This window comes from Camelus bactrianus, chromosome 21, assembly GCF_048773025.1.
Source record: "Camelus bactrianus isolate YW-2024 breed Bactrian camel chromosome 21, ASM4877302v1, whole genome shotgun sequence".
Classification (NCBI taxonomy): Eukaryota; Metazoa; Chordata; class Mammalia; order Artiodactyla; family Camelidae; genus Camelus; species Camelus bactrianus.
The window spans coordinates 5,669,864-5,690,809 of record NC_133559.1 but is presented as its reverse complement, the minus strand read 5'-3'; the positions used below and the strand labels follow the sequence as shown (position 1 = coordinate 5,690,809).

Below are 20,946 nucleotides of genomic sequence, written 5' to 3'. Positions count from 1 at the left end.
CTGCCCAAGGAGGAAGGAAAGAGCATAAGAAACAAGCCTAGCGTTAGGCCATGGCCTGGGAGTGGTATCTCGGTGGTGGTCTGCCTCTATCCTTCTCAGAAAAGACTGAGGAAAAGAAGTGAAAATGTTCGCAGTTCCAAAGCCAGGAAAAAACCTCAAGAGGTAGATTAGATAGTGGGCTACAAGCCTCTCCCCAGAAACCCCATCTGGGTTAGTAATCATTTTGGTTGTTTTTTGGAGCGAGAGTTAATAGTGAGAGGTAGATAAGCTGCCATCTGTCAGAAGTGATTTTTTTAGATAGGAGCAGAGGTTAATCAGGGGTGATCATTCCTACTGACCAGGGACCTGTCTCTTTCCCCCACTCCACCTCACAGAAGTGGTGGCAGACCCTCTAGGTTTGCACCATCCGGTGTGGTCACCACAAGCTACTTGTGGCTATTAAGCTTTTGAAATTTGCTATTTAAGTGTCAGATAAGCTGTAAGTGTAAAATCCTCAGTGGATTTTCAAGACTTAGTATTAAAAAAATGTAAACTATCTCATTAATAATTCTTACATTGATTATATGTTGAATATTTTGGATATGTCATATAAACATGTTGAATAATATTTTGGATATATTAGTTAAATAAAATATATAATTAAAAGTAATTTCACTTTTTCTTGTCACTTTTTTAATGTGGCTATGAAAAATGTTTAAATTATATATATGGCTTACATTATATTAAACAGTGCTGGTGTGGACTGGCAAATCTACACACACACACACACACACACGCATATGCATGCACAATTCCTTCCATTTCCCACCCCACCACGAATAAAATAATGAAGGCCCTCCTTCTGTTAGGCTATGATCTTCTTGTGCTTTGAAAATCAATCAAGCCTTTCCTGACTGACCACAACCCATGGCCCAAACCCCAAATACACATATGTGTCAATGAGAGAGGCTACTTTCATTTTTTTACTGGCATATGATAGTTCTCACTATTGTAAACTGTGTTGGCCTGTCTTACCTCTCCATTTGAGGTGGAAGCCACTTGAAGGAAGTATAATCAGCTCTTTGCACACTCTCATAAATTCTGCTGCAGATGTCTTCGCTCTGCTGTCAATTAGTGAGGCCAACAAGTATTTGGTGACTAGCCACTCTGCCCACACATACCATCACTACATTTTGTCCTTTCTGAAAAGTATCCCAATTATTCAGCATTCCTCATTTCCCAGGAATCTAAAACCAAGAGTGAGCTCTCTCTGTGTAAAGTCAATATTTTAATGTAGGGCACCTTAGCACTAAGGGCAGAAAAATAAAAAAGAAGGTGAGCTTGGGATGGTGGGCAGAGAAACTTCCTTGGAGAAACTAGGGGTTGGGAGCCTCATTTCTTCCTGGAAAGCAACTCCCCAGTAGGGCCTCTGAGTCAGTTTTCCGCCCCCGCCTCCTCTTTACCTCACAGGGCTCCCCTCCCCCACAGCCTAAAAGGAAAACAGAGATGTGCCCACAGTCACCCAGCAGGGAGGGCCTGAAGAGAGCTCCCATGGCTTCTCCCCTAAACTCTGCCTCTCCTCTCACGCCGAAACCCTCCATCTGAGGATCATGAATGAAGCAAAGGATTGGAGGTGGTCTGCTGCCTGCAGCTGTCTCCTCAACTGCTGACTGAGAGGAGGAGTGAGGGGAGTTCATTATAATTCATTTTTGTGAATGTTTAATATTTCAATTAATATGATTAGCCCCAAGCCTGAATGAGCAGCAGGGCGGCAGATCTGCTGACAAGACACAGAGTAATGAGATCAACAAGGCCATGGGGTCTTCCTAGGCTCCATCCTCAGAGGGCGTGATCTGTTTAGTATCTCCATAAATACCAAGATCAGATTAGGAGGCAAGAGAAGGAGCAGTGGGGGTGGGGGAGATGAGTGGAAAGTTACTTTCCAGATGTGTTTGCACTCTTGACTTCCTGACACTGTGATCATATATTCTGACCACCCAGCACTGAGTCCTCTACCATCTCCCACCACCACCCATTTTAGAGGACCCTACTGAGAGAACCTGGCATCCATACTGTAAGTGTAATCATGTCTACACACACACACACACACACACACACACACACACACTCACTCAAACATGCATACCTGTCAGAATGTGGCTTCAGGACACAGAAAATGAGGCTAAGGAAGGATGGAAGGTGGTTAATGGACAATCAAGCAGCAGAGGGAAGGATATCTCTCATCCAGGGCTCAAATGAAGACACAAGAGGAAGAAAGGCCAGGCTCAGCTACTCTGTCCATTCCCACCAGGAGATTTGTTGTGGGAGTTAAATGCATGAACTTGGAGCCAGACTGTCCGGTCTCCACTCTTAGCTGGACCTCTTTCTAGTGAGTGACCTTAGGCAAGTCATTTAATTTCTTTGTGCCTTGGTTTCCTCATCTTTACTCAGAGAAGGCTAGAACCTATGTCATAGGTTTGTGCTGATGGTTAAACAAATTAGTAAATATAAAGCACTTGGAATGGTGCCTGTGACACAGACTGATACCAGAATAGTCCTCTAAGTGATATTACTATTACTTCCCTTCCGGAAGAGAAGCCTGCCCGCCCAAATAGCAGAGGCATAGGGGCTGCTGGGATTCAGGTGGGACATATTTCAGAGACACCAGCACCACTGTGGAGACATCAGCCCCATTCTGGGATGAAAGAATGATAGGAAGCAGGGTGTTCCACAAAAGCTGTGAGCCCAGGTTGGTGAACACTTGATGGCAAGCAAGGGCTGCCCTGTCCAGGAGGTTTGATGTCAACAGATACTCCCTGCATTGAGGTGGAGCTGTGAGTGAGCCCAGGGCATGGAGCAGTCCATCTCCCTCAACATAATGAAGCCAAATGATCATCTATAGAAGCATAGCTGTTCAGGGGAGTAACGGCCCCCAAACATGCTTCACCCATCCCTCTTTGTTACCTGACTCAATTAGAGACTCCCACTCAGAGAACCTAAGGTGGGGTGGAAGGAAGGAGTAATTGGGTTTCCTCTGCCCTAAAGGGGAGCTTGACAGCTGTGGTTCTGCCCACTGAAGGAATTAGGAATCTACTCCATCAAAGGTTCTCTGCATTTGACTGTTAATTCGAGAAATATTTGTTGAGTGCCTACTACATGTGAACAAGACACTGTGTTAGACACTCTGAACAGTAAAATGTTGTATCCAATGGTGTCTTGGTCTTCCAGGAGCTTACACGTGAGAGCTCCCGCTGTCACCACTGCCTCCCTGCCCATGCACTTATACACACAAACCCTCCAGAGGGCGTAAAGGGGGCGTTGGCAAATGCCAGCAAGATAGGGTTTGTCTTGGTTCCTTTTCTGGAAACCACACAGTTCTCTCTCCGCATGTATCTCACCCTGCTCTCCCTTCTTTCTGTCTTTCTCTCTGGGTCTCTTCTGCCCTTTCCCCCAGGCTCTGACACCTGCTTCCCCTCCTCCCGCCCCCGACCAGCTACACCCTTCTCCTCACTCCCAACCTGCCCACTGTCCCTATGCCATCTTCTTTCCGCTGGTTTTCCTTGGCTCTCCACTCTCAGTCTCCCCAGATGCCGGCTCCCCTCCCTTCCTCCCCCGCCTCCCCTCTCCTGGGTCCTCTCTTCCAGCACCGGGGACAGCTCCAGCCCCCGGAACAATGGACCCCACCTTAGGGCTCCTCTATAAATTCTCCATCTTAGCGCCTTACACAACTCGTGATTGGGGAGTAAGATGGGGGAAGGGTTATTATCAACAGGACCAGCTGCTCTTCTGGGGGTGGGAAGGGAGTCAGGGAGGAAGCAGATAGAAAGAGGGCGTGGCTCTTGTCTGGATTGTGCGTCCCTCTCCAGGGTAGAGAATTTGTATTCCACCCCTGAGACTGACATCACTGATGTCAGGGGAAAGGAGGTGGGAGTGGGGAGGGGGTGTGGAGGGGGGAGGTTTTTGTTGAGGAGAGCGCGGCCGGAGAGCAGAGCTCCGGGACCCAGGTGACCGAGAAAGCAGGCAGCCCCAGCGGCGGGAGAAGCCAGCATCAGTCCAGGCCCGGGGACCGGGGTGGGGGTGGGAGGGGGGCTGAGGGGAGAACCTGAAGGGGGGCTGCAGGGCAAAAGGGACCCCGGAGCCCTGCCGCCATCAGAGATCAAGCATCTGGCATCAGGGATCTTCGGACCCAGCAGAAGGATCAGCCACAGGGGAGGTGTCCTCCCAGGGAAGCCAACGAGAGCTCCACCTGCCCCACATCAGGAGTGCCCCCCCTACCCAACACTGACGCTGCTGGCAACCATACCAGGCCTCTAACCCCTCAGCCTCCATCCCCCTCTCCCTCCTCAGGCCCTTTCCTTCACCTCCAGCTCTTATCTTAAACACCAATTCCCAGCACCCTTGCTACCACCCTAACCCCAGGTCTTGGCCACATTGCCTCCCATCCTGGGATATTTGCCAGATCTCTGGGAGGGAGATCGTTTGTTTGGGCTATGCCCCCTGGTGGCATGACAGCGTCTGCCTAGACCCCTGACCCTTAGCCCTCAACTCTCTGGGCCTCCTTTGTGTGAAGAGCTGCCCCTCTGCTCAGCACTGTGGTTGGGGGCCAAAGGGAAAGCCAGCCCCAGGCTGGGCCCTGGCCCGGGCCACTTGCTTCCTTGCTGGGCAGCTCCCCCTGGCTTTGGGCCTCTCCCTGCTCCCCTCGGCCACTCCTCCTGGGCCGCCCCAATGAAGGAGCCGGATGCCATCAAGCTGTTTGTGGGGCAGATCCCGAGGCATCTGGAGGAAAAGGACCTGAAACCCATCTTCGAACAGTTTGGTCGGATCTTCGAGCTGACTGTCATCAAGGACAAGTACACCGGGCTGCACAAGGGTGAGGGGTCAGGCCAGGCTGGAGAGGCTTCAGGGAGTGGGCTGGGAGGCTGGGAGGCTGGGAGGAGAGGGGAAGCTAAGCTGGAGGGATGGAATGGCTGGAAAAGGTGGATCTGGAAGGAAAAGAGTTCAGGGACTGGGGAGTGTGGATGAGGGAGCTAGAAGAGAACTCAGGGTGACCAGGGGACTCTGGATGGAGGACCAAGGAGAGCCTCTTTGGGGGAAGAGGTGTCAAGGGGGCTGCAGAGATGTGGATCCCAGAGCTGAGGGGGATGATGTCGTGGATGAACTTAAGGAAGGCTGAACAGAGAGCTGGTTTGGGAGATAAGCAACTGGGCAGGTGTGTGTGTGTGTGTGTGTGTGTGTGTGTGTGTGTGTGTGTGTGTGTGCGCGCGCGCGCGCGTGCGCAAGCACACAAGACTGAGTCTCAGTAGCCTCAGATACTATTGGGATGGGGGTCAGGACACAGAGTGGACCTCAACCTGGAAAGAGTGGATGGACGTGGACTGGGCAGGGCAGCTCCAGAACTAAAGAAAGGGACCTGGGAAACAGTGTACGAAGGACAGAGGGTGGTAAAGATCAATCTGGAAAGTGTAGGGGACTCGAAAGTTAAGAGAGTTGGGGGTGAAGAGAGGATATGCCTTAGGCCTAAGGGCTGTGCAGATAAGCAGGGTCAGGCCCCGGGGTCAGGACTTGGACAGCTCCCTGCGCTGGGAGCCAGAGGGGCCACACCGCCTCCCCTCCACCCGCCCAGGGAGTTCCCACTACCTGCTCTTCTCTTTCCTTTTCTATTCCACTCTCACCCGCCACTGCCTCCCGTGGAGCTGGAGAGAGAGGAGGAAATAGGGAAAATGGGGGAGGAGAGGGGTGATGATGACCAAGATGGAGGGAGGTGGAGGCAGAAGAGAAAGGGGAAAGGAGATCAGCTAAGGAAGAGAGAAAACCATACTACATGTACTTGTCTGAGATCACATGCCCCTTTCTCCTCCCCCCACACAAAGCCCCGGCTCCTGACAGCCCAAGCATCCTTCCTCTTCCACCACCCCCTCCATTTAAGCCTCCTGGTCTCTAGGTCTCTGCCCCACGCTCATCAGCCCAGAGACCCCCTGGGGCACAATGTTTACCCCCCTCAGACACCTCCCCACCCCAACAGACAGAAGGTGGCAAGAAGGGACAAGCTTCCCAGTCCTCAGTCTCGTGGAGGGGAGCCTCTTAGGGAGGGGAGACCGAGGACTCACCCCCCCCCCCCGACCCGGTCTCTCTGCCCCTGCTCCTCCTCAGGATGTGCCTTCCTGACATACTGTGCCCGCGATTCAGCCCTGAAGGCCCAGAGCGCCCTGCACGAACAGAAGACGCTTCCAGGGGTGAGTCCCGGCCTTTCCAGGGCCAGGGGGCTGAGAAGGGCCTTAGAAGGGGCACCGCCTTCCCAAGACACTGAGTGTATTTTCCACCTGCTCTCATCACCAGGCAGTCCCTCCCTCCTTCTAGCACCCCCCTTCCTTGCTGTAGCTGCATGCATTTCTCCTCACCAGGAGAGAAGGAAAACAGCGATTAGCAGAGTAAACGTGACCTTCGCAAAGAACAGAGGCGGCCCCTTTCCCACTTTCCAGCTGCCCTTGGGACAACACATAGAGGGAGGACTTAGCTGGTTGGGAGGCGTGGGGAGAAGACTTTGGACACCAAGTGTGGGGCAGAGTGAGCAGGAGGCACTAGGCACTCTTTTGTGGCTCTGGGGAGGAAATCTGTGAGATGGGGGAGGGGTGCCTGCAGCCTGAGATGGGCAGCTGGTGCCTGCTGGACTGGCATCTCTGTGCTGACTTCTGAGCTCGGACAGGCTCACCTCGCGTCCCTGAGGAAGAGCTGCGGGAACAGTACCACAGGGCGTCAGGGTGGATCGGGGCCTGTTGGGCCTGGGCTGGGAGTAAGCCCTGTAGGGAAGGAGGCGGCAAGCAAGGGCAGAGGCAGACATCACTGCGGAGGGTCAGGCCTGACCCCGCCAAGTGTGCCCAGGGAGGCAGGCGTGGCCTCTGATGTGGCCTCCCACCTACAAGGTCAGAGCTCTTTGTCTTCTTCCCAGCCAGCTTTGCAGCTTGTCCCAGACCTGCGCTGGCAAGGGCAGGAATAAAGAATCTCAGATTGCCCCTCAGTTCTGCATCCTGAGGGGAAAGGCTGAGCTCTTCCCTTTCAGTACCTACCTGCTTCTGTTGTCTCCCTCAGAAAGTACCTCCTGAGAGCCAGCTCCATCCTTCCCTCCAGCCAGCATTTGCTAAACACAGTCTGAGTGCCGGAGACACACCTGTCACATCCTCTGCTCCTTCCCCCTTGTAGGAAATGGAGATCAAGGCTGATTCTCCAGCATTTCCTGGGAGGGAAACAGACAAAACAGATGGGAAAGAGGGTGGGGGGAATTTAAGAAAATTAGAACTACTTCCACCACTCTCACCTTCGAACCCTCCATCAGTCTGTGACCTGCCCCTCTGTGGCCCCCCACCCCGAGTACCACTGGGAAAGCAGACCCACTGCCAGCATCCTGACTTTACCCCACTGTATTATCCCGGCTGGGGGCACGGCAGCCTAGAACAGCCATCGCCCACAGAATTTAGGATCCGTGCATGTGTGAGTAGGCTCAGGCTCCAAGGAGCACGTGCATGTGTGTGTGAGCACGCGTGTGTGTGAGCACGTGTGCACAGACATCCCTGGGAAGCCTGGTTCCCATCGCACGACCTCGCAACTCTCCTTACTCTCCTTTTGTCTGGGGAGGCCCTTCAGAAATCGACAGTTCTCATCTCCACTGCTGCTCCTCTGTCTGTGTCTGCTGTCCTCCTACCTCTCAGAGCCCCTGAGGAAACCAGAGAGGATGAAGGAGAAGGCAGAGACGGGGGCACTGCAGGGGGAACATCTGTGCCAGCTGGGGGCTTCTGCCCTGGCTCCATCCCCCTCCAGCCGCCTGTGTGGCTCAGGCAGGGCTCCATCCTGAGTGTGGAAAGGCACTGCTTCCTCTTCCTGAGGAAGTGAGGCCCAGGGCCAGAGGAGAGCGAGAAGGGTGCCCGGGGTTAAAAATTGTCTAGCCCTGCCCCAAGCTCCCAGGTGATGCTGCGTTCTCCACTTTGGCCCTTGCCCCAGGGGACAGAATCCAGCAGCACCTGACAGAGGCTTTAGTAGGAAAGCAGTGAGGGGTTCCATCCTCCAAGGGGCCCCCATACTGGGGGTTTGGGGGAGCAGAGCAGGGTAGTTTAAGGGACAGATGTCTGTAACCAAGCTCGGCCTGACCCTTTGTGCCCTCAGGTCTTTTCTCAGCCACCTGCCTTCCTGGCAGCATTGTTTCCCCTCAGACAGTCACTGAGTGTGTGTGTGTGTGTGTGTGTGTGTGTGTGTGTCCAATGTGCCATCTTTTGCACAATTGTGTTGGGAAGTCCCTCCTAGTCCCTCTAATCTTCATGCCCTCCCCATCTTGGTCACCCCAGAATCCGGAAGGTGCCACCATATTCAGGTGCTGCTTTGGGCCACAGGGAGAGGGGAGCCAGGCCCCATTTCCTTCTCTCTCCCCTAAGATTTCCAGGAGAGGCTCTGTCACAGGTCCCTGGATTCTCCCTGCAAGCAGAATGTGGCCTCCTGGAGGTGGCGGTGTGAGGGACGCCCCCTGTCTGGCCTGCCCTTCCCTCCTCTACTAGGGCCAAAAACCCACTCTCGGGGCACGGGCCTCCCCGTCAGCTCACTGTTGAGCAGGTGGACTCTGGCTCAGTGGAGAGGACCCGTGTGTGGCCTGGGACACTGGGCACAAGAGAGTGACAGGGTACCAGGCCTGTGCCCTCAGGAGAATTAGATTTTGTGGGTGCGGGGAGCTCTTTGCAGTGGGGTCTTTGCTATTGGTGACAGGGAAAGACTTACAAGTGACCGTGTTGGTGAAGGGTCTCAGAGATTGGAGTATAAATAGCCTCCTCTTCTTTGGGAGGCCCTGGGGAGGGCTTATCACCTGGTGGGTGGTAGTTAGGGAAGAGAGGCGCCCAGAGCCAGGTTGCCAGGTAAACAGGGCCCAGCTGGACTCAGGGGAGGCGGCAGGTGTGCCCCAGCTAAGCTAACAAAGGCTGAGCTTCCCACAGGAAGTGCCAGGCCAGAAAAAGAGAGGCTGGGGACTGGGCACTAGAGGCCATTGAGGGAGGAGGCTGTCCATGAGGGAGTCAGGGGAGCCTTCCACCAACATGGTCTGGGCTGTGATCTGTGCACTCGTGTGTGTGTTTGTGTGAATCCATATCAGCTGTGGAGATTTACTGATATGCTATTTTTGTGCCCAGGAGCCTTGCAGGGAGGGAACGCCATCCTTTCTCTCTGGGTCCCAGGTCCCCCATCCCCAACTGGAACAGTAAATCCCCAGGGGCCTGTTGGAAAGGGGTTAATACAAGCAGAAGAATTCCCTGATGCCGTGACTCCATGCCTCCTGTTCAGAGTTGGCCTCTCCTGCAGCGGGGCTAGGGGGCTGGCTGCTCAGATGCCTGTGAGGGGACTTCCTAATTGCTTTGGCAAGAGTACAGGAGAGAAGGCGTACACCCCTTGCTGCACACACAGACACACACACATACACATGCACACACACACACTCCTGAGGAGATAGAACCAACGATGGGATAATCCCAGATTGGTGGAGGATAAAGCTGGGGCAGATTGGCCAGCGGATTTGTGTGACTGTTACCCCCTCCCCCACCAGCTGCTCTCAGATTCAGAGATTGGGGGGAGGGGTGGCCAGGGAGGGAGTACTGGTCGAGGTGGGGCCTAGATCGATCCAGGGCTGGGATACCTCACCAGCAGAGTCCAGTCAGGCCAACTGGCATGATCTGACACCTGGGAACTGGGTGCAGTGTGAGAAGGGGCAGGGGCAACTATCATTTCTGCACTTCTCTGTGCTAAGTGCTGACCTCCAAAGTCTCCAAGGCTAGAATAACTGACTCAAGACCGCCTGATCCAGCCCATTTTATAGATGAGGAAGCTGATGCCTAGAGGAGAGGAATGACTTGTCCAAGAGTGGCAGGGCCAGTCCTGGAAGTCCAGTGCCTTTCCTGAGGGTAACTTTGGCCCCACTCTCAGAATGTAAAAGAAAGTTTTCTTCGGTTTGTTTGTTTCTTTTTGGTCACTAGAACTAGCGCCGTTCCGCCATCAGATGATTTGGGTGACCAGATGTGACCCCAGCGGTCAAAGTCTTCAAAAGCAAAATATATTCAGACATGAGATACTGAGTCCTTCCCCTCCCTCTCCAGTTCCTAAGATGCTCCCCACTCCGGTTAAGGAAATCAACCTGCAGGAGTCATTCCCAAGTCCTCTCACCAGTCAGGAACATGGAAAGCGGAACTGGGGCTGTCTGCATTTCCACTGGAGGCCGAACAAAGGGAGATGCTTCAGGAGTAGGGGAGAGGGTAGATCTCTGGAGGACTTCCGGATACCGAGAGAATCTCAAAAGAGCACGGGACAGCAATTCCTCTTTTAGAGCTGTCTCGGCAGTGAGACATCAAGGATTTGATCTGGAGGAGGAAGGCAGGAGCCGGGACAGCATGGCCCGGGCAGGGCCTGCTCACCACCTCCCTCCAGGATCTGGAAGCTCCCCTGGGCCCCTCCCCCACCTCCCAGCCCCCACCAAATCTTCCCCCCACAGCATACCCTGTTCCCACCCCCCTCCCCACTCCTTCTCTGGGTGTGTGAAGCAGCAGAAGTGATGACGTCACCACGGTCGCCAGGGCGACGGGGACGGATAAATCAGGCTGAGTGGGCGGTTGCCATAGCGCGCATTCTCCCGTTGCCACGGAGACTGGGCATCTGCTCCCTTTGTGCTGCCCAAGTGCCTTCCCCCTGGGGTCAAGGGGTGTAGAGGGGCAGAAAGAGAGGCAGACACACCTCTAGGGGTCAGAAGGAAGTTGGGGCATCTGTGGGGTTTCCCTCAGTCTAGAGCCTTCCTTGGGGCTGCTTGATGGGGTGGCCTCTGTTGCTCCTACTTTGTAGAACTGAGGCGGCTCTTGCTGAATAGCCCTTGGCTGAACTCTATCTCAGGATCTGGGTCCTGTGGGCAGCCCTGCTCTCCTGGGCCAAATCTTCTGGGGTTTCACCTGAGCTTGGGGTCGTACCCCATAAGCATCCTCCTCTACAGCCTCTCCTTCCACCACCTTTGATCCCCTCAGGGCCTAATCCGAAACAAGATCAAGCCCCATTCTTTCCTTCTCATTAGCAGTTTAGGGGGCTGGGCCTGGGCTCACTCCCTGTAGCCTCTCCGCAGGTCCTGGCCCCAGGAGGGCTCTTGGGGTGTTTGGAGGAGGTCCCCAGCAGTTGCCTTCTCTTCTTTCCTTTAGATGAACAGGCCGATCCAGGTCAAGCCAGCCGACAGCGAGAGCCGAGGAGGTAGGTTCTGTACCTTGACTCAGTCTTCCTCCCTCGATCCTCAAGCCCAGGGCCTGAAGTAGCTGAGAGGCAGTCTTTCTTGAAAAAGAAAGTCTGAGAATTCTGAAGGGTTTCCAGTCAAGATGCGCATAGGAGTCAGCATAGCCAGAGGGGATGTGATCCAACCCATTGTAGAGATGGCAAAACTGAGGCCCAGAGTGTCGTGCAAGTCAGTCCTTCAGAACTGGGATACACATCCTACGTAACTGTGCCCCGCTCCCTAACCATCACCCCGTTCACAGCCCAGAGCCGTCTGTCCCCAAGGTGAGGGCAGTTCCAGGGAGGAGCTGAAGGTGAAGGAGTGGGGTCTCTGCCTGTCCCAAGCTGGAACAGGGCTGGGAAAGCAGCCAGGAGGCCCTGAACCTGCCCCTTCTCCTCTGCCTTACCCCCTAGAAGACCGGAAGCTCTTTGTGGGGATGCTAGGGAAGCAGCAGACAGATGAAGACGTCCGGAAGATGTTCGAGCCTTTTGGGACCATAGATGAGTGCACTGTGCTCCGGGGGCCAGATGGCACCAGCAAAGGTAGCCCACTGACCCCCCTCCCTCACCAAGCCCTCTGCATTCCTGCCCCACCTGGTCCCTTGGGCAATGGGGACTGTAGGGGCCCTCCAGGGTGGGCTCTCACCCTCTCTTCCTCCCTCTTGAACTCTCTAGGCTGCGCCTTCGTGAAGTTCCAGACCCACGCCGAGGCCCAAGCAGCCATCAACACCCTTCACAGCAGCCGGACTCTGCCGGTGAGCCCTGCTGCCCCTGCCCTCCGGCCTCTTCCAGTCTCACTGGGCCCCCGCCAGACTGTGGCTCAGGCAGGGCAGCCCATTCTAGACAGGGTCTTTGAATTTATTCAAGAAGTTTCTGGCGGAAGAATCAAACATCTTAGGGACAGCTTCACCTTTCAAATACCATCTCCCAGGCTCTTATCCCTCATCTTCAGTCCAAATGTCCTCACTCTCTTCTCCTGCCTCCTCCAGCCCTCAGCCTTCTCCCTTATCTCTCACCTCTTCCCGTACCCACCACCCGCATTGGCTGGGCATCGGGACAGTCGCTTCAAGGCCTCACATGCCCTCTGCACATTCATCCTGCTGTCTCGGCACATTAGCAGTGGGTCAACTGATGGCTCTCGTGGAGGGCTCCCCAGCAGGGCAAACCTCTCACATGCAACTAGATGGCTCCCAGGGAGGTGAGCTTCCCACAGCTCAGGGGTTCTCCAGCAGAGGCTGGGCAAGCACTCAGCGAGACTTGGACTAGAGGGCGTAGCATCAGATAAAGAACTGCACTCTAGATCCTAGGATTCCACGACAATCCTCGCAAATGTTCCAGGCTGGCTTTTATTTGGCATAGGCTGGCATTAAACTTTGAGCTGCACCCCCTGAGCACACCATGAGGACTAGGGCATGGGGGCAGGGGGTAAGTTAAGGGCATGGGGTAGCCACAAGGCAAGATGAGCTTGAGATTAAACTGTTTGCTGTGGCTGATGCACCCTGGGGATGATTTCCAATTCAGAATCCTCATGGAGAAGCCAATGATGCCCTTTGCATTCCCTTTTCAAGAATATGCCTTCACCTTTTCTAGTCTCTTGCACACCCTGGCACAGGGGGAGGGTGGGATGAAAATCTCCCCATTTGACATAGGCCTAATGATGGCTGCCCTCCCAAAGAGGCTAAGCCATGTGTGGTGGACCTGAGGCCAGGTCCTGAGGGCTCTGGGGAGGAGAGACCCTGACTCTCTCCCTCTGACCGCATGTGGGGCCCGTGCCCAGGGTGCCTCGTCCAGCCTGGTGGTGAAGTTTGCTGACACGGAGAAGGAGCGAGGTCTCCGCCGAATGCAGCAGGTGGCCACCCAGCTGGGCATGTTCAGCCCCATCGCTCTCCAGTTTGGAGCCTACAGCGCCTACACCCAGGCCGTGAGCAATGCCCATCCCCATCTCCTCCTGGCCTCCTGTGTCCTGCCCCCACCCTCCCAAAGCCAAGGCCCAGGGTTGGGAAGGGATTCAGGCCCGGGTGCAGGGGGTCTGGCCCCACTCTCCTCTCTCCCCCTGCCCCAGCTGATGCAGCAGCAGGCGGCCCTGGTAGCGGCTCACAGTGCCTACCTCAGCCCCATGGCCACCATGGCTGCTGTGCAGATGCAGCACATGGCCGCCATCAATGCCAATGGCCTCATCGCCACCCCCATCACCCCATCCTCAGGTAAGGCCCAGGCTGGGCTGGGCCGGGTGCGAATGGGGCAGGTGTGGGAGCTTCCCCTGGTTGGGGCAGGGAGAGGTAGCTCACAGGGCATCACTCAGGGAAGCCGTGGGGTCTGGGCTCAGAGAGCAGCCTGCTTCCTCCCCTCTGCCCTCAGACTTGCTGACTGGTTCTCTGCATTTGTGTGTGTGTCTGCTTCTCTGCTCTGTCTCTGCCGCTTTCTCCTCCCCAGGAACCAGCACCCCTCCTGCCATTGCCGCCACGCCTGTCTCTGCAATCCCTGCCGCCCTGGGCGTCAACGGTTACAGCCCGGTGCCCACCCAGCCTGCTGGGCAGCCTGCCCCTGATGCTCTGTATCCCAACGGGGTTCACCCCTACCCAGGTGGGGTTCTCTGCCTGCCCCGTCCTCTCCCCAGCAGCCATCCCAGCCACCGCTCCCACAGCCAGCAGCCATGACACGCCTTCCCTCTCCAGGTGTTGGGGTTATAAGGTGCTTTCCTCTGCTCTGTCTTGAGACAGGCGAAATGGTTCATCCAGGGTTTCACAGCCTCTCACACACTCAAATCTTGCTAATGCAGGCTCGCCCCTCTTCCCACGGTTCTGCGCATTCCCACCCTCTCATTTCACACCCCGTGCCCAGATGAGGCTCTCCTCCCGGCCCGCCTGGCCTCTGCTCTGAGAGGCACTGGTGGGGCTCCCGGCCGTGGCCCAGCCCCACTCTCACGGTCAGTGCTGCTCTCCCCAGCCCAGAGCCCCGCGGCCCCGGTGGACCCCCTGCAGCAGGCCTACGCGGGAATGCAGCACTATACAGGTGAGGAGCCCCAGCCCAGGCGCTGGCCCAGGGATGGCGAGAGGAGAAGACGCCCGGAAGTGGGGTCTGGGCTTCATGCTCCCGGCCAACCACCCGCTCAGACTCACTGACAGGACACACCTGTGAGGATGCCCCATAGGAGCAGGGCATCCAGGGTCTGAGGCAGCTGCTCTTCTGACACCTCTCAGCCCTGTCCACTCCACCAGCCCGGGCTAGGGAAAGGGAGACGGAGCTGGCTGGAGGGGCAGGGCCACAGGCATCCCAGAGCCCCATTAGCTCTTTCTATTCTCCCTGCCAGCAGCCTACCCAGCCGCCTACAGCCTGGTGGCGCCTGCGTTCCCACAGCCCCCTGCCCTGGTGGCCCAGCAGCCCCCGCCTCCCCCCCAGCAGCAGCAGCAGCAGCAGCAACAGCAGCAGCAGCAGCAGCAGCAGCAGCAGCAGCAGCAGCGGGAAGGTATGGCCTGAGCGGGCCCGCCAGCCAAGCGCCTTCGGGACGGGGCTTCCTTGCCGTGGGCTCCAAGGCCAGCTCTGGCCCCACATGTGGGGATGAAAGCAGGTGGGGACGAGGTGGCTGGCACCCTGGCTCACATGCTGGCGGCTGCCTTCCCTGGTCCCTGGCACCTTGAGTCTGTCTCTCAATCACTGAGCCCTTCCTTCTGTCTCTGCTGCCACCCAGGCCCTGACGGCTGCAACATCTTTATCTACCACCTGCCCCAGGAGTTCACGGACTCAGAGATCCTCCAGATGTTTGTCCCCTTTGGCCATGTCATCTCAGCCAAAGTCTTTGTTGACCGGGCCACCAATCAGAGCAAGTGTTTTGGTAAGAATATGATGATCCAAAAGATAAAATATGGGGGGGAGGGTATAGCTCAGTGGTAGAGTGAGTGCTTAGTAAGCATGGGGTCCTGGGTTCAATCCCCAGTACCTCCATTAAAAAAAGAAAGGAAGAAAAAGCCTAATTACCTCCCCTACTCAAAAGATAAAATACGGCACATTTTGGCCAAACTCCAGGTGAGGACAAGGTCTGATGCATTTGAAGGCACTTATGGTTGCAATATGGTTGCAATGGGCCCAATATTTGAAATCCAGATTGTCCAAGAGTCAGAAAGAACCATTCTTTACCCTGCAAACATTCCATACCAGCTGCTGCCCAGGACCATCTCTTCCTCCAGAAAACCACAGCTTCATCTGTTCTCCCTAAGAACCGGTCAGACCCATGCTCTACGAGGGCGGAAAGAGTCTCGGAAACTGGGGAAGTCCTGTTTTCAGAAGGAAGGCTTAGGGAGCAGCGATCAGTTGCCTTCACTCTTTGAAAGCCCCTCGGGAGAGAAAGGGAACATGCTTGTCCTCTGGGTTTTAGAAGTCATGTAAGGTCTGGAGCGGAGGTTTCAAAAGGCAGGTTCAGAGCTACCAAGGCTGAGGAAGGGGCTGCTTCTCAAAATAATGCTGAAAGGGACATTCCGGGGTGTGAGAGAGGCTGGACAGGACTCAGTCACTCAACTGTCAATCAACAATTACTGAATGCCTACGGTGTGCTGGGCAGTCTTCTAGACATTGGGGTTTCAAGACCTGGAGGAAGTAGGCTGGTGATCGGAAAGCAAAGAGCAGGCTTTGGCCCTAAGCACAGGAGAGTGAGGGGGCTGGGCCAGGCCTTATGCCCCTCTCACCTCAGGCTTTGTGAGTTTCGACAATCCGGCCAGTGCCCAGGCTGCCATCCAGGCCATGAACGGTTTCCAGATTGGCATGAAGCGCCTCAAAGTCCAGCTAAAGCGGCCTAAGGATGCCAACCGGCCCTACTGAGGGCCTCCAGGTGGGTCATGCTCCCAACCCGTGGCCTCTCCAGCCCCCCCGCCCCTCCACTGCAGCCAGGGCCCCTCACTTGGATTGCCCCCCACCTTTCCCACTACTCGCAGGGATGCCCACCCCTCACTCTGGACACTTGAAGGAGGGATCTGGAGCAGCTTCCTCAGCTGTTTTTCAATCATCCAAGTCTCTCTCCCCAACCCCCACCTCCTCTTTCCATCTCTCCCTCACACACACACACACACACATACACACTTGACCCCGGAGAGAGCCAAGTCTGTGTATATCTGTGTCCACTCCCTAGATCTCCCCAATATCTGGTCTCGTTTGTCTGGTCAGTGTCCATGTGTCTTGTATGTCTCTCTTTCTGGTTTTCCTTTGGGTTGGAGTAGAGTTAAGAGGAGTAGGGTTTGGGGAATGGGGGCTGGTTTAGGGTACTAGAGGGTCCTAGAATCACCGGCTCCTGGATTATCTGTTCTCCTGAGAAGTGGGAACATCAGGTCCCAGCGCCCTGGACCCCAGGTGATTTCCCTCATACAGCAGTAGACCCATGAGACAGTGGACAGTGCAGAGCAGACTAGGGGGAGCCTGAGCACCAGGCCTCTGGGAAGCAGCTTCAGTTCAGGTGGAGGTGGCTGAAGCGCTGGACTGCCTGTGAATTTCACTTAACAGGTCCCCTTCACCCCGCTGCCTGCCGCCACCCCACGCTCATGGCTACAGAGCTGTGACCTTTGATTACTTTTGTGTTGTTTAATTCTCCTTTGGACCAAACACCTGAAAAAATACAACCCAAGAACAACACCCACATTTTCTGTTTTTCCCCCTTTCCCCCCAATCCTGGCTGCTTAACTCCCCCCACCCTGGGGGCCCCCCAGCCCAGGGCCCGTGTCCATTGTCGGCCGAAGCCCCCATCCCCGGACCCCTGCTCCGGGCCCCTGTAAGTTGCATGGAACGAGCGTGTTGTCTTTGGAGCCGATTGTTTGTTATTTGGGGAGGGGGCCGCGGAGGGAAGCGCCCCCCCAGCCCAGGGTCAGGGCTGGGGGCAGCTCGCGGGATGTGCTTGGTCAACAGTGGTTGGTGACTGTGGTCTGTGTTCCGTGCACTTCTCTCTTGCTTCTTTGTTCCTTTCCTAAAAGGAATGAGAGCACCCCCTAGGGGCTGGGGGGGGTCTCACCCCCCCCCCCCCCGAGACTCCAGCCCCAAGCCCAGCCCTGGCTCCACCCTGGCCTGCTCCGCCGCCCTTCTGCGGATGCCCCTTTGCTCTTTTCCAGGTGTCTGCCCATACACTGTGCCCCTCCCTTCCTCCGAGTCACCTCTGCCTGCCTGTTTGTTGTCTCATTTCTTTGCCTCTCTCCCCCTCGAGTCCTGGTCTCCATATCTTTCAGTCTTTCTTTTTCTCACGGGCTGTTTGAATATCTCCTTCCTAATCCTTTTGGTTTCTTGAATCATTAGTCCCTCCGTCCCATCCCCTCCATCCCTGCCCCTTGTCGAATGGCTGGGGAGCCGGATGGTTCAGTTTGGACTGAGGCCTTTCCGATGACCTGCCTTCCTGAGCCACCCCAGCTAACTCTTCCCCCTGGGGCCTGTGACCTGCAGTGGCTGTCGTCTTCCCCACAGCTTCACCCATGTTTCCTTCCTTCACAGGTCTGGACACACCAGAGGAAGGGGCACCTCACCCCTTCTCCCCACGACTGGCCCCAGCCCTCTCTGCACATCTGCCCTGGGCCTTGATCGGGTGCTGGGGCAAACGCTGCTTCACGGCCCTGGGGGCACAGGACACCGGCCCACTCCCACCACCCTGCCTCCCCTGAAGGGCCTGTTTCCTCCCAGGTGCCCTTTTGGCCTTTGTGAGGGAGCAAGGAACAGGCTCGAAGGCTCCAGGGGGTACCTGCCTTCTGCTGGAGCTCCTGTGATGGGCTTTCTGTGCCCAGCTTTCGCACCTGCCCCCCCCACCAGCGGGCCTGTCCCACCCATGCGGCCCCTGAGGGCAGCGGGGCCTCCCCCACGCCCCCCCCCAGCCCTCACCCAGCCTCTGCCCCACGTTAGGGGCTTCTCAGACGCTGGTCCTCACACTCCCTGCCACCCTCAGCTTAGAGGTAGGATATCCCTGAACCCTGGGCTCCCGGCCCTAAAACTCACTGCCTCCCCCAAGGGCCCCCTCTAAGGAGGGTGTGGGGGAGCCCTGAGGGCTGCCTCTCTGCCAGTCAGCCACAGAGACCCTCCTCCTCCGAGGAAAAGACCTCCCCCAAATCCCTAAAAATGTTTACAGTCTCTGCTGGTTCCCTCCGTGTAAATACCACTGCCACCCGTGCGTTACCCAGCCCGGCCCGGCCGGACGCTGCCATCTCTCTTTCTGGGAGTTTAGACAATGTTTCCCTTGGATTTTTTCTCTCTCTTGATTTCTCCCTTTGCTTTGGGGGGTAACTGGGTATTTGGGAAGAGGGGTGAGGGGAGGGCTAAAGGGGTTTATTACCTGATCATTTTCTTTAGAAAGAGGTTTTAGGGAAAAGAAATGGGGTGGGGGTGGGAGTGGTTAAGGGGAGAGCGGGGAGTCAGTTTCAGACACTTCTCTATGCTTAACTTATTTATTTATTGCATTTTACTTTTAAAGAGTTGGTCTTTTCTGTCTAAATAAAGAAAAAAGTTTAAAAGCACCAAATAAGAGTCTTGGAAGGTTGAAGGTAAGAGACTGTGCACACTGGGGACGGGGAGGTGAGTGAGGAGTGAGGTTTGGGAGAGGAAAACTCCATCAGGAGGGCCCAATCCCTGCCTCTGAGCAGTGTCCAGGCCGGGGTCACAGCTTTGTCATCCTATCCTGCCCTTCTCTGGGGCTTAATTCTGGAGTGCTCTGCAGAGCTGGGCACAGAGGGAAGCAAGCAGCTCAGCAGGCCTCTCTCTCGTATCCAGCCCAGCCCCTCTGCAGGCCAGGGTGTGCAGCCTTATCCCAGACCCCACTTCCCCCTCGTTCGCGCTGAGCTGTCCCGGCAGGCGGCCAGCGGGGAGACCGGGAGCTAGCTGCACCGCCGCCTGTCACTCAGCAGCTGCTCTGCATGTAGTTCTGTTCTAGGCCCTTAACGTGCGTTTCCTCACTTAACCTCCCAACTGCCCCGTGAGGCAGGATATAATTTTACAGACACAGAAATGGAGAGTCTGGAGGTCAGTTAGCTTACCCGGGACCACTAAGGGACTAAGGCAGCCATAGCTGCAGGAGGGGAGCCCAGGCCGCAGGGCAGGTGACGCTCTTGCCTCACAGCTTCAGATACCTGGTGTCTGACCCAAGGCAAAGGTCCCAGGAAGCACCCAGCAGGCTGGAGCGGTGACCCTGACCAAGCAGAAGGTGGACGCGTAAGACCTAAGGTCCCTCCAGTTTCTGGACTCCTCTCGGTGAACTGCTTTTGGGCGAGGGTCAGGGGCTCACACAGGTGTCACCTTTGACTTCCCAGCACACGGGCCATGTGCTTCTAGGCAGCTACCTGCTACCCCACCCTTATCACCTCCTGCTTATAAACCTGCTCACATTCCAGCCCCGACCTGGCCTCGCATCAGAGCTGCTCTGCGAGAGCACAAGGATGGGTGAATCCCCACCCTCCACCGCATACTTCTGCCTTCTCCTAAACTGCCCCAAACTGGGAAGAGTTAGAAAAGAGAAGCAACATGTGCAGCACCATAGACGTATCTGCAGACACTGTTTCAGGGGAAAAAGCCTCTTGGGTTGGTGCAGATCAGGGATGGGAGTCCCTGGGAAGGAAGAGAATCCAGTCAGGGTTCTGAGCCAAGTATGCAGCACCTGCAGTCTCAATTCAACAGAGACAGAGGGGGCGTGAGCACACGTGGCGTGCGGGCGTGTATGGTCAGAGATGGGAAGAGATGTGTGTAAGGAGGAAGACCTTAACAGGAGTTGGTGTTAACATTATGAATCTTCCCCTGAGATGCTTACTGTGGCTTCATAACAGTTTGTGGGTCAGGACAGAAAGATGGAAGGTGGAGTATAAACCAAAGGGCACCTCCCAGCGTGATTTACTGGCTGGTGGGTTCTCCTGGGATGTGGGAGGTGGAAGGACTAGGAAGTCTCCTCCTTCCTGGTGTCTTTCCAGATTTCAGACAGCCCCTCGGTATGGCAGTCTCTCACACAAACACTGAAGACTACATTTATTGTCTGTCACTGCTCACTGCAAGGCTGCAGCCAGATTTTCTCCAGAGAAGCAATACTGAATGATGGGGGTGGAAAAGACACAGAAGGGTCTTTTGGGGGAAACACAAAAACTTCTGGGCAGGGAGGGATTCTCCAGGTCCTTTGATGGCAAAACACAAGAGGCCATCTGAGACAGGAAAGGCGGCTCCTAACTTGTCTTTTGTGTGGAGACAGATTTTTCGGGCATAATACTGGCTTCAAATACAGTAGGAAGGATATAAAGGAGGGGTAGTTCTGTTAGCTACCGAAGTTCACTAAGATCTCTTCTGAGCAGAAGAGGCCTCAGTAATGAAACACACATGAAACAAGAAATGATGACAGTAGGATCCCCTAACTTCACACCAAGCAAGATGAAACTCAGCACCGGTTTCTTCTAAAATAATCTAGTTACTGTTCACGTGTTAATGGCGGCACAAAGAGAAGAGTAAAGGAAAATAACTTCTCGAGCAGAAGAGTGGAGCTGACAGGTTAATAGCAGGGACTGGGAGAAGCCTTCCAGTTTTAGAAACAAAAACAGACATTTAGAAAAACATCCTCAGTGAAGAGGGGCTCTGGTGATGAGCACGTGGCAGAGGAAAAGCCCCATCACCCCTTCAGTGCATTCCCACCCCCTCCCGTGTTTTCAGAGCTTTGAAGTGTATGAATGCTACGCAAGGTGTCCCCATTTCCTAAGGGCTGGACCTGCAGGAGCTTAA

The 20,946-nt window shown here is 55.5% G+C and overlaps 1 protein-coding gene, 1 long non-coding RNA gene and 1 other non-coding gene across 5 annotated transcripts; 2 read left to right on the top strand and 1 right to left on the bottom strand.

Annotated features, from left to right (window-relative positions):
* The first annotated feature begins 3,503 nt into the window (after positions 1 to 3,503).
* Positions 3,504 to 20,349, top strand: LOC105071708 (CUGBP Elav-like family member 3). 2 transcript variants are annotated; one of them, XR_012501283.1, is made up of 14 exons: positions 3,504 to 4,849; positions 6,130 to 6,212; positions 11,178 to 11,226; positions 11,659 to 11,787; positions 11,920 to 11,999; positions 13,022 to 13,165; positions 13,307 to 13,448; positions 13,678 to 13,827; positions 14,191 to 14,256; positions 14,555 to 14,710; positions 14,933 to 15,076; positions 15,929 to 16,066; positions 16,935 to 16,996; positions 17,704 to 20,349. XR_012501283.1 is itself a non-coding variant. In XM_074349426.1 (13 exons), the coding sequence occupies exons 1-12, from the start codon at positions 4,705 to 4,707 to the stop codon at positions 16,054 to 16,056; spliced, it is 1,416 nt and encodes a 471-aa protein (XP_074205527.1). In that variant the 5' UTR covers positions 3,506 to 4,704; the 3' UTR covers positions 16,057 to 16,066; positions 17,704 to 20,349. The 2 variants fall into 2 exon arrangements, 1 of the variants encoding a protein (XP_074205527.1); XM_074349426.1 differs by lacking the exon at positions 16,935 to 16,996 and having other exon boundaries at positions 3,506 to 4,849.
* Positions 4,710 to 8,398, bottom strand: LOC141574353 (uncharacterized). 2 transcript variants are annotated; one of them, XR_012501284.1, is made up of 3 exons: positions 7,676 to 8,398; positions 7,044 to 7,210; positions 4,710 to 5,672 (listed from the first exon to the last, which is right to left on the bottom strand). It is a non-coding gene; the product is annotated as an uncharacterized LOC141574353 (long non-coding RNA). The 2 variants fall into 2 exon arrangements; XR_012501285.1 differs by lacking the exon at positions 4,710 to 5,672 and adding an exon at positions 6,135 to 6,954.
* TRNAT-AGU (transfer RNA threonine (anticodon AGU)) lies at positions 15,114 to 15,186 on the top strand. The gene has a single exon. It is a non-coding gene; the product is annotated as a tRNA-Thr (tRNA).
* Positions 20,350 to 20,946: the final 597 nt, after the last annotated feature.